Source organism: Genypterus blacodes, unplaced genomic scaffold (genome assembly GCF_046128005.1).
Source record: "Genypterus blacodes isolate CSIRO-AG114 ecotype Tasmania unplaced genomic scaffold, CSIRO-AGI_Gbla_v1 ptg000240l_1, whole genome shotgun sequence".
Lineage (NCBI taxonomy): Eukaryota > Metazoa > Chordata > Actinopteri > Ophidiiformes > Ophidiidae > Genypterus > Genypterus blacodes.
The window spans coordinates 937,501-950,000 of NW_027467038.1; the positions used below are offsets into that span (position 1 = coordinate 937,501).

Sequence of the window (12,500 nt, forward strand, 5' to 3'; positions counted from 1 at the left end):
CGCCTCAGACCAGGCAGATATTCTGTCGGCTCATTCATAACCTCACCACACAGAGAGAGACGTACGGGTCGAGCCGTACAACTACGAGGAACTGTCTGGGAGCAGAGAATCTTAAAAACAGCAAAGCGAGAGCTCAGCCAGCGGGGGAAGGGCAGGGGCCTTGGAAATACACATGGCTATAATTACTTCATCAGCCTGCAGAGAAATATGGTCCCATATTGAAACGCCTAATAAACTACAGTGGAGAATACATTTTTTCTGTGTTTGAACAGCAATTAAAAAGTGTCAAACAGCTTTGGCTGACAGAAAGACCACCGCCAAGTGCTAACGTGACTCATCACTGGTGTATGACATCATGCTTTACCACATGGAGGACACAGGGAAGAGGGTCACAATGCAGCATGGCCCTGCTGCTCCTGAAGGACGTTCACTTAACTGACTCAGACCTCGGCCATGTGACGCACAAGGTCTCCACAAGAGAAGGACGTTCAGAAGAAAGTGTTAACTAATGGTGCTCAGAGGAGGAGGCACCTGATGTTTGGTCTTGTAGGCTCTCACAGCAGTTCTCCACTCATCATCCTGCTGACCCTGGAGTAGGAGCTGACAGTGGTTCAGGAACTACTGTATAGTTCTGGTTGCAGAACCGAGCTGGAAGTAAGTTTCTCAGAAGGTTCCTCAAAAGGTCATTAATGTAAAGTATAGAGAGCAGATGTTTAGTTCATGCGTTCCTAGCAAGGCTCCATATGAAGGCTTCTTAGACCCCTTGGAGGAGGGGGGTTGTTGGTGTTACAGGAGGGTCGGGCCCAGACATGAGCCGTCACGCCTACGTTTATTAAAGGCTAACCAACCATCCTGAGTTCTTCAGGCGCAGGACCGCACAGTGCTGTGAGTGCTGCTACCTTGAATGCATCATCACTGATCAGAGGATCCTGGCAGGGTACCAAAAACAGCATTTGATCCTTAAAGAGCAGACAGGACTGCATATGAGACAGACAGCACGTTACCAAAGCCACCCTGAGGGGACCAAACCTGGGATCTCACCGTTTATCAAAGACTAAAAGCCCTCATATTACCATAACAGCCATCTGGTACCAAACTGTCTGCAGGGCTCATTATGTTTCCAGTCAAGCCGTTTATAGTTTTAAATTCTCCTTAAGCCTTTGAGATGTGTCTTTGCATGATTAAGAGTTGTTCTTCAAAATGTTCTCATACTTTCGATCTTATCCTTCAAATCATTCTTTCCTCCCCTTCCTCACTTGGCCCATTATCTCACTGACCTCCTCTTCTCCCGTCCACCTCCTCCACAGTCACAGAGTCTCTGCCTCTGGGGAAGAGCGTCTTACCTTAACCCCTCTGCTCTGACAGCCACCTTTCCCAGCCAACAGAGTGGTAATTAAGCCACAAACTGCATAGCGCACAAGACTTTATTGGCAAACACTTCTGGGGGGGTTTGGCAGTGCATGGATACGTAGATGTGCATCAGCAACCGCCTTTCTAAATGTCAGATAAAGACGGGGACGTCTGAGAGTCACTGCACCAGTTGTTCCCTCTGAGCACAGGAAGCGCAAAGCACCTTTATCCTTGGAAAGAATTTTCAAGGTTGCCTAGCAGCAACAGGGCGTTGCAACAGGGAGTTTGCTGATGCTGATTGAGGGTTGCAGCGAGAGAACACCGTCCCCTAAACGTCACAAATCAGTCGCTGAGAAAAAAACATTTATTCACGACACTGTGGCAGAGGAACGACAGAAGTGTCAACAGGGTCAGGTGCAAGGTCAGTGAGGGATACAGCTACCTAGTTTCAGAAAGTACCAAACTGTTGAGTCACAAGAACACTGGAGGTTCAGAAGCACCAGAAGCACCAGCGTCTAGCCTGTGAGCTTTAACAGCAACACAACAGCAGGTCAGGACCCAGATATGCATGAACACCGAGCTCACTGTGCAATATCAGTCTAATCTAGCATAGCAAGTAGAGCTTGAGAAAGAACTGGGTCCTCAGTTACGCTGCTCTTTAGAAGACAAGGCAAAGAAACACACCGGCCATGTTCTGAACTGAATCACTACCACACACGCACACACACACGGCGAGACTGTGAGCAGCACAGCAGAAGACGATGACATTCATATCTGCACTCAGATGGAGATTCAAGCGCTCTCTCCCCCCCTCTCCATCTCTCTCACTCTCTCTGGAGACAATTGTTCTGATTTCATTGGGAGGAAAGAAGTGAAGTGAGCTGCAGACATGTTCCCATTTTGAGCCTGAAAGAAGGAACACAGAGAGGTGGACATTTTACTACAAACTATCCACATCCTCCTTGGAGGTTTTTTTCCTGTGTGCCATCTGGCCTCACTAATCATTGCAGACTCCCTTAGAAAGTGACATCAGGGCCACTATGTTCCATGAGATCAGAGGAGTAACTGAGCATGTGAAGGAAGAATGAACACTAAGTGAAATGACTGGCTGAGTAACTCACTCCCTTCGCTCAAGGTCTGCCAAAGTGCCCTTGAGCAAGCACTCAAACTAAGCTGCTACAGAAGACAAACACGTGCACTCCATACTCTCAGTATTCCTCCTCAGTGCGTTTAAAGGGGAAATGCAATTAAGCCGCATACTTGCACAGTATTAGACTCCACCGCTCTCTGAATAAACAAGAGGTGTTACGTAATCGCAGTAGTATCAATACTCTTGGAACATTACCAATCATAATATTCATACCATCCTAGCTCAGGATGCTGATTCAATAGTGTGCACACTGTTCTGATGTGTACTCAGTTACTGATATAGTTCCAGAATAAAGCCTCTTTAGCCCAGTATAGCATTAGAACAAGACGACTTTAGCCCAAGGAAGGAAACCCTGACACATGTGGCAGAACCTAAACAACTCACCTGGGAGAAAACAGAGCACAGAATAAATAAGAGTTGAACGTTTTTAGAGATACCATCCTGAAGATACGCAATTTTGCATAGTGCAGGAAGTACAGCGCTCATGAATTATTGATTCAGATCTTCACTATGCAAGCAGTACATAAGCAAGACAGCATGACAGCTGTGAGAGGGCATGTGGGCACAGGAAGATAAGCAAACGCAAGTCGGTGCGTAACACAAACACACCCACACACACCCACACACACACACACAGACACTTCAAAGTACTCCGTTTCCCACTTTACAGATCTACAGGCTATGCTGGACCTATGACTGGAAACTTGAACACCAAATAGCTTCTTTATCCCAGGCGGGCCAGGATGGGGGTGTGACTGTGGGGTTGAGTGACTGTTGGGGTGGGGGGTGGGTTGGGTGTTTGGGGGAGATCTCTTCCCTTTGTTGTTCCTCCCCATGTCTCCCCCCTTTTTCCTATTCTCCCACCACAGCCCATGACGGGGTTCTGAAGCTGCCTTCACTGTCATCCCACTAAAACTGTCAAACTAACAACACTGATGTCATCTAAAACTCTGCGACCACTCTATTGTGTCATAGCTTCATAACATTTGATGGCTTTGGCTTCCTGCTGTCGCCCTGTTTGTCACCCTATTGTTTCTCTTCAGGGTCTCAGTTCTCCTTTCTCTCTCCCTCTCTCTCTGCCCCTCTTCCCTCCTCCATTCCGTATATGGTGATGTAGTACTCTAAGGGCGTTGCTACACAGTTGTAAGGGGGTTGCTACACAGTTATCATCATGATGTCATAAACAACTGTGATGTCAGTATCAAGTGTGAGGAACGTGATGTTCTAGGTGTGGTTCATGTCTCACACTACTATCATTTGGTAATGCAAATAAATAAATAAATAAAAACGGAAATGCTGAACCCCTGAACAATGTTTCTGGCTAGTTTGAAGGCGATTGGTAGAACGGTGCTCGTTGTACTGACATACACACACGCAAGCCAATTATAGCACTGAGATATGAAGTCCAAAAGCTCCAAACAACACAGTAGCAAACACGGGATCATCTGGGGGGACAGACTAGTAATGACACAGCACAACAGTGCACACAGAATGTAAACATTGGTGTCATTGTTTGGCCCATGTGTCATTCTTCCTTTGTTTTGATTGTCGTTCTCACTCTAGCCAGAAATTTACACATTTTACTCACAGGACAAAGCGAAGCAAACAGGCTTCTTCTAGTCGCATCCTCGTCTCTAAACCGAGTGTGTTCTAGTCCAGTCCTCCACAGACCCATGGGACACTTGACCTGGACAATTCTGTTTCTGTGACAGCAGGATTCACCTTTTTGCTTAAACCACTACCTTTGATGATACAGACGCATTTTGACTCACTCATCATCAAATTACACATCAAATGAAAACAGCCATCATGTCAGTTTGCTTCAAAGAAAGACCTCCACCTTTAGTTTGAAATAAAAATGAGTCCTAAATAAGCTCAGATTCCTTTGCATCTCAAAAACACTTCTGACACGCAGCCCTACCTTAAACCTGTGTTTGCAGTTCAACAGCTCCGTTTATGAGCTTGAGTCACCATGAAGAGATCACCAGAGGGGATTTGATAGAGCTTCACTGTGTGCTCGTTTTAAACCTGCACATTTAGCTTCTACCAAGGCAGCCAAGTTGAGTTTATCTGACATTATAGGAGCATAAACATCAAATATCCTTCATCTTAAAACTGTCTAGGACAGGTTAAAATCCAATACTTCTGCCTTCTGTTGTCCTTGATGTAAAGAGTAAAGATGGCCTGAGTCCAAACAAACAAACAAACAGATCATGTTTCAGCACTCAGATCAAACTCTATTAGAGTGAGCTTCACTTCCTGATAACTCACAAGCCACTATTTGAAAAAGACGGAGGTGATGTATATGTTGTCACTTATTTCTGTAGAAGAAAGGGAAACCATGGTGATGTTCTGCCTGTCATGTCAGATACAGACAAGTTTTGAGAGCTGAATGTTAGCTGTGTTCTCCTGCAGTGTTGACAGGTTTGGGGCTACAAGTCAAACTGGTTTAAACAAAAGGCGTCAGAAGAACATCAAGATAAGAAGGAAGTTCTGTAAACAATCTTTGTTCTATTAGATGAACTGACAAGTGGCCAAGTCACGCCCCGCCGAAGTGCTACACCGAGTGATCTAATGATGATCATAATAACAATGTGGACAAGTGTGTGTGTGTGTGTGTGTGTGTGTGTGTGTGTGTGTGTGTGTGTGTGTGTGTGTGTGTGTGGTATGAACGCTTTAGATTAAAGCCACACTGCCTGCTAGCTCGGCTGTGTGTGCTGGATGACTTAGCATCCAGTTCATCCCGTCATGATGCTACAAGCTAAACTGCTAGCTAGCATGTATGCTAGACTGTTAGCAGATGGATTAGCTGAGCCCGAAGTCGCCCAATCTTTCAAAAAGACTCCAAACACTCCCTGAAGGCGAATATAACAACGCAGACACGAAGAGGAGCGAGAGTCTCCTTCCATAACTGATGTAAACAGATACTAGGTTAGCTGGTGTGTGTGTGTGAGTGTGTGTGTGGTACCTTTGTCTCCCTGATGTCCTGCTTCCCTCCTTCAGGGTACCACTGGACCCGGACGAACCCTCGTCCCAGGGGCCGGCTGGCGCTGTCCGCTGCGCTCTCCGTGTCGGAACCGCACTGGACCCGTCCGCCTCCGCCGCCACCGCCTCCGCCGCCGCCTCTCCCACCGCCATCATCCATGTCCGAGTCGGAATTAAAATCCTCCTCGCCGTGGATCATCCGTACGAGGCCGAACCGGACGGAGCCGCGGTACCGTCCGGAGACCAGGTCGTGGGAGAACAACAGCCGCTGAGAGCCGTCTGCTGTGGGGGAGAGCGCCATGGATGCAGGCTCCGAGCCCGGGCTGGCTGCGGGGGAGAAGGTCGGGGATGCTGCCGTGTCTGGGTCCGTGGCCGCCGCATCCGATGCTACGGGCTCCGCCATCGCTGCTGTTGTCAGGGAGTGATGAGAGGATGACGGTGAGGAAGAACACCTCGCGCTGCACGTGTTTTACGTCCGGACGGAGCGGAGCGCTGCGTCAGAGGCGCTGCGTAAGAGGCGCAGTGTGGCGGCGTCACCACGCAGACCAGAGGAGCGCGGCAGAGAGGGGGGTTGTTTATAAAGATATGTATTTATTTATCAAAGACAGCATTTGATATGACAATGGACAGACAGCATGGGACCGTTTGGAGATCATTTTTGTTTTTTAATAAAGAAAAAGGGTGGGAGAGAGAGAGAGAGAGAGAGAGAGAGAGAGAGAGTGAGAGAGAGAGAGAGAGGGGGGGGACCTATGGAATGTGACAAAATGTATAGAGAGACGGACCAATTACAGATTATTTATTTATTGTAGTTATTTCGTTTCTTTTTTTAATAACTTACAGAGAGAGAGAACGAGAGGAGAGGAGAACTTAGGCCCTGAATAGAAACTGAGGCTGTGTGATGTTCAATAGGGTGACAAACAGGGCGACAGCAGGAAGCCACAGCCATTAAAGGTTGTGTAGAAATGACACAATAGAGTGGTCGCAGAGTTCTGGGTGACGTCAGTGCTGATAGTTCAAGTATCTCATAGGTACAGGGTCTACAGAATGACATCATACACCAGTGCAGGCAGCATCGGAATGCATCATGGGCTGTGGTGGGAGGAAAAAAATGAGAGAAGAGGAGGGAGAAAGGGGGGGAAAATGGTTGATCTTGATTTGGAGAAGTGGACCCCGTGTGTGTCACAGTTGTTAACCACAGTGATGATTCAGCCCTTCACATCCTGAAATGGTTCCTAACTCCTCCCAATATGACACATGATTGACAATTGAGCTAGTGAGCCGCCCTGTGTTACATGCTGGTACTTTGGCGCTGCAGACAGGTCTTTCTTCCCAGAGTTATGGATTCTGTCTGTCCGGATGGAATGAGGATTTATCTGCAAATTCTACAATAAACAATTTGAAAAAGTTATTTATAATGTAGTTCCTAAGATCTTTAAGTGTTGGACGACCTAATTGCTGTTATTACAAATTCAAATGTAGTCAAAACAGTAATGATAACTGATCAAATGTATAACCAAATAAGTGGATTATATTGTACAAATAAGTATGAAACTGAATGGGCATCAAAAGCCTGAACAGACTTTACTTAAGGCTGTAAGAAGTGGTAAACAAACTCCTCTGATCCTCTTACAGATGGAAAAAAAACAAAGCGAGTAAAAATGGTGACCCCGACTTATGGGGACAATATGGAAAGTTTCCCAGCAAAGGAGTCACATGAAGAACAGTAAGCAGTGCTGAGGTGCTGAGGATGGCGCGGCTTGGCAAACACCAGGCAAGCTGCTCAGCGTGATGACAAGGGGTGACTCACGTGAACGCTTGATAAGGAAGATTCCTTTATTTTAGAAGACACACACACCTGCTACAGCTACACAACAGCCTCAGCCACTCTCAGAAGCTTTTATTTTGTAGGATTCAGGTTTGTCACTTGATTAAGAATGGATCTAAAGTGATTTCTCATATCTGGAAAGCACGTGATTAGTCAAATCCCCGAGCTAATTCTCAACATGAGGTCCAACATCCAGCTTGACCCCGAGCAGCTGCGTATGTTTATGGTTCATCACAATGGAGGAGTTAGTCATCCAGCTTGCTGAGGGATTAGAACCCACCGCCCCCTTTGGTTCGCCGGTATAAAACCCCGCGTTGTGCCCCTCAGAGCGTCTTTACGCACCAGGCTCCTTACGCACGGAGCAGAGGGTGTTTGGCGCCAAGGAGACGAGGGTTCACCGTTCTAATCAGTCAAATCTCAGCGTTCGGTGTTTCACTCGAGCACTTTCAGGTTGACATCCGGCTCCGGTATGTCGGTGGTGGGCGCTGTGCCGTTCATGAAGCCGCTCCACATGCGCTCTCCCCAGGGCCGCCGCCACACGCTGCCGGCCAGCGAGTTCCGCACCCTCAGCCCGCAGGACGCCATCAGTGTGTTTGAGATCGAGAGGGAAGGTAAGACGGGTTTGAATGACACACTTTAACATCGTAAAATTACCAAACAAACATCATTTCCACACTTATGAGTTCATTAAAAATTTAAAAAAATCTAAGAGTTTTAAAAAAAATCTTAGGGTAAATTATTCAATAATATCAATTAGACGATATTTGAAATTTTATTTTAAATAAACTAAAATGGAATAAGACAAATGTAGAAATGTGAATATATGAAATCAAAATGTAAATATATAAAATGAAATTAATGTGACTGAGTCTATATAATACTCATATTCTCTAAATAAAGTGCCAGTAGATTCATGTTGGTAGGACTGAGAGCGACCTGGCTCCCCTCACTGGCTGAACTCTCCAAACCCTCCCAACATCTCAGGGTTGTTCGCTGTGACTTCCTTATCTTTGATTGGACCTCATTGTTCAGATGATAACACCACGTCTCCTTCCTGCCCGCAGCTTTCATCTCCGTGTCCGGCAAGTGTCCGCTCCACCTGGACGAGGTGCGGCACTTCCTCAGCCTGTGTCCTGAGCTGTCTCTGGGCTGGTTTGAGGAGGGACGCCTGGTGGCTTTCATCATCGGCTCACTGTGGGACCAGGAGAAGCTTTCCGTGGTGAGACTGAGCAGAGGACAGTTACATACCTGGCTGGGGAGTGCATGGGATTTGGTGTCAAGGTTTAATCTTTTGTATGACTGTATCTGAATCCGTTTCTCCTCTCGGTTTTCCAGGACGCCCTGAGTCTCCATAAGCCACACGGGTCCACGGTCCACATCCACGTCCTGGCTGTCCACCGGACCTTCCGCCAGCAGGGCAAAGGCTCCATCCTGCTGTGGCGTTACCTGCAGTACCTCCGCTGCCTGCCTTACGTCCGCCGGGCCGTGCTCATGTGCGAAGACTTCCTGGTTCCCTTCTACCAGAAGTCTGGTTTCAAGGTGCAGGGCCCCAGTGAGATCACAGTGGGGCCTCTCCTGTTCACAGAGATGTTCTACCCGGTCAGAGGTCACGCCTTCATGCGACGAAACAGCGGTTGTTGAGGAGCGAAGGGCCTGATGTGGAGTCTCCCCTGTCAGTGGCAGCGGGACCCCTGGAAACAGGATTACATCTGAGGGACATCTGAGCCGCTTAGTTGACAGCAGGCTGCCGACGGTGTTGTGAGGTGTGTGTGTGTGTGTCTGTGTGTGTGTGTGTGACTGTGAGGCTCAGTCTCACTCTTATGTCAGTCAGAAAAACATGATGCTGATGATCTGTAATGGAATGTGACTAATATGAAACTAAATCATGAATGTAAGCACGATTGATTTCAGAATTCTCCTATTTTGTTGTACTTTATTTTTTTCTTCCAAAATGCTGGTCATTTTGAAGTCAAAGGCATGGCAAAGGCATTGTTTTTTTTTTTTCTTTGTTTGTTCCAATTGAACTAATGAAGGTTTGGTTTTCTAGCAAAGCTCTGGTTTCTGTGTCTTCTTCTATCAGAATTATACGTGTGAATAGTTTTGTATGTGACAGGAGGTGAAGCATCAGACTCCTAACTCCATCACATGTTACCGGGGGCAACGGTTGAAGCAACGTTCTCTCTGGTGCTGAAAGTCAAAAAAAAAATCTATTTCCCATCATACATAAGCTAAATGTGTAACATGACAAAGGATCAACATCAAATTAAAATCATACTTTATTATGACTAGAGTGGCATTTACTTTGTCGTCTTTAACACACACATTTGTAGTTTTTCCACACACATATCTATATGTATATAAAACAGTACCGTGGCTGAGGCCTTAAGTTATGTCCTGATAAATAGAAGAAGGTGAACTGATTTGGTCCCAAAGGAAACAGCTGCTGCGTACAGTAATCAGAGTGGGCGTGGCTTGTTGAGACTCAGCTCAGACTCAGTCACATGATCACCAGGCAAAAGGCACCGTAGACTTTCTCACAGATTCCTATGGTGTTCAAATGGAGTCTTTCATGTGTTTAGAAGCTTGAGAGTCCCGGATCAACCGCAGGTGAGTGAAGAGGTGAAAGCATCCGTAATCCTACACACAAGTCCTTCATCTTCCTCTCCTTACAGCTGCAACACGCCAGAATCCTGAGCAGTAACAACAACAAAGCCAATCCAAGCTTCAGGTTTGGAACTAAGCAGGGACCCACATGTGAACTCCTGACCTCTGAAATCCACCGTGTCACATTTACAGGGAAACACCAGAACACTAACTATTGAGAGTTAGGGACCGAGTGTGTGTGTGTGTACTTGTTTGTTACGTAGGTACTCGAGTACAAGATCCGCTTTACTGCAGTGGACCTGGAAGTGTGTAGTGTGACGTAGCTTTGGTTGATGCATGTTACAGTGATTTTACAACTTGGCTGCGTTTCCGTTGCCATATTTTGCTTGAGTACTTAGAATTTAGAGCCTAGAGCTTCACCTCACACAGAATACGTGGCTTTAAATTGTGCAAAACTCAGATCCAGTGTAAGTTGCCGTGATATTGGTGATGAATGCAGCAGGTTTAGAGGCTGAATATTCAAATTCGGTTGAAAAACAATCAACAAAATGCAAATACCTGAACTACCCTTGGTCCCCTGGGAGCCCAGTCTACGTGTACAGGACTTTGGTCTCACGGAGAGTTTAAAGAAGGAGTTCCCGTGTCTGGAGCGGCTGTAACATGGTTGAGTTTGCTCTCTTTCACACACATTCAGATGACATCTTATGAACCTGCGACCTTCCGGCAAAGAACCAACAACCCGACCGTATGAGCTTTCATCGAGCCAAAGCATAGAGCTGCTCTGATATAACATAAATAAACTGTTTACAGCGACGCAGGTTCCAGAGTGGTTGAGGCACAGCCGGGTGATTGGACCGGAGCTGATCAAACCTCAAGGCAAAGACAGAGAAAGTTTGGGTTTATTTGAGTCTGAACACAACATGGCAGCAGCTGGTGAGGAGGCTTTGGTAGTTTGAGCTCAGATGGATTCAGGATCACGAGCAGCAGCAGCAGCATGCAGAAGCAGGAGGACGCCTCAGCAACACGCCGCTCTTCTGTTTAAGGCAACCGGTGGTTTGAGAGAGAACGATCGCCTTGGTTTACCTTTCATCTGTTTCAGAGGAGATTCAGTCTCATTCAACTGAGTCCAGCCGGCACCAACATGACGACACAAAGACAGCCTCCGACTCTCAAATCAAACAGGAATCAGCAGTGGAAAAGGAACGACAGCTTGTGTAACGTTGCAGCCAGTGTTTCAGAGAGGAAGGAGCTGCAGGCAGGAGGCGTGTTGTCCTTGGCTTTGGGTTGATTGGTCGGTGTTTAACAGTAACTGAAGCTCACAGACTCACAGACTCACAGACTTCCATTTGACTTCTTCACCGTTCATTTGACCGTTCACACACTAAACGAACCACAGAGTCTCCAGCGTGTCGCTCTTCCTCTGGCTCCATCCGGCTCTTTGCACTTTCAAACTTCTTCTCCTGTCCTTAAATTCTGCGGCTCAGCCCGTTTGTTACCACATTACTGCTGGACGTGAGTGTGGACTTAGAAAAAGCCTGAGTAAAGTCTCCTGGAGGGGAACAGATCAGCAGGTTCACGTGGATCCTCGCTTGAATAATAAAACACAGGGCCGGCACACGGCTGAGGCCGGGCCGGAGCGGATCGGGAGCTCGGCGTCGTCTCGGAACGTGGCGGCTTCTCCTGTGTCTAGTGAACGTGAGCGATGTCGTGGTCTATGTCGTACTTCTCGCAGAACTTGTTTGTGAAGGGCAGGCAGGTGAGATGCTCCAGCCAGTGCCAGTTAATGGGGTAAATGTAAAACCAAACTATGAGCGAGGAGAATAGGCCGGTGTAGGCGATCAGCGAGATGGCGATCAGCACGCGCTTGCGGTATTTGTCAAAGTTCCCGAAGGTCACGTAGGGCAGGAAGGCGAAGGAGAGCAGCAGGCCGCTGAGGAAGCCGAAGATGTGGGCGATGTTGTCGATCCACGGCAGCAGGCCGCACAGGAAGAGGAAGAGGACGATGCACACCAGCTTCAGAAAGGCTTTCAACGGCTTCTCCAGCATCTGCCAGCCCTGAAACAGCTCCACAAACAGGCAGGCCAGGAGCCCGAACTGAGAGCCTGCTGGACCCACCTGCAGAGACCACAGAGAGGGAGAGAGACCAGTGTGTGAGGGACAAACCCATGACCTCTGACCTGCAGCTTACGTGGGTCGAGATCTAAGAACTGTCGAGTGCCAAACTTAGAATTAGTGAACGTCAACAGAATTAAGCTCATTTCTAACTGCGGGCAACAACAAGTTTACAAGGCACAACGTTTATCAATCAAACTAACAGAGGAGAGAGAAAGCTCATCCTGAACTCAGGGAAGTGAGAATAAATGTGACTTAAAGTAAGAACTCTGCTCATAAATGACAACTGAGCCTTTACACTGAAGGAGATATAGGATTACTGAGCCGGTGACTGGAAGGAAGATATGCAACTTGTTTAAGATCAGATGTGTAACAAAGCAAAGCGGTGCTGTGAGAGTAAGCGTGTGTATAAACACTGAGCTGCCGTCTCTCTGGGTCGACAGGAAACGGTGACCTGAGGGCAGAGATGGCGGC

At 47.3% G+C, this 12,500-nt stretch overlaps 3 protein-coding genes across 7 annotated transcripts in view; 1 reads left to right on the top strand and 2 right to left on the bottom strand.

Annotated features, from left to right (window-relative positions):
• The window catches only part of ube2o (ubiquitin-conjugating enzyme E2O), a 23,569-nt gene extending 17,595 nt beyond the window's left edge, over positions 1–5,974 (bottom strand). For all 3 annotated transcript variants that reach the window (XM_076171157.1, XM_076171155.1, XM_076171156.1), the window contains exon 1: positions 5,469–5,974. In XM_076171157.1, the coding sequence (XP_076027272.1) occupies positions 5,469–5,888 (420 nt within the window). In that variant the 5' untranslated portion in view covers positions 5,889–5,974. The remainder of the gene's footprint in view (positions 1–5,468) is intronic.
• Positions 5,975–7,659: 1,685 nt separating this feature from the next.
• On the top strand, positions 7,660–9,447 carry aanat1 (arylalkylamine N-acetyltransferase 1). Its single transcript, XM_076171154.1, has 3 exons — positions 7,660–7,921; positions 8,375–8,529; positions 8,646–9,447. The coding sequence occupies exons 1-3, from the start codon at positions 7,780–7,782 to the stop codon at positions 8,949–8,951; spliced, it is 603 nt and encodes a 200-aa protein (XP_076027269.1). The 5' UTR covers positions 7,660–7,779; the 3' UTR covers positions 8,952–9,447.
• Positions 9,448–9,568: 121 nt separating this feature from the next.
• The window catches only part of LOC143016631 (inactive rhomboid protein 2-like), a 20,377-nt gene continuing 17,445 nt past the window's right edge, over positions 9,569–12,500 (bottom strand). For all 3 annotated transcript variants that reach the window (XM_076171046.1, XM_076171044.1, XM_076171045.1), the window contains one exon: positions 9,569–12,029. In XM_076171046.1, coding sequence (XP_076027161.1) covers positions 11,601–12,029 — 429 coding nt within the window. In that variant the 3' untranslated portion in view covers positions 9,569–11,600. The remainder of the gene's footprint in view (positions 12,030–12,500) is intronic.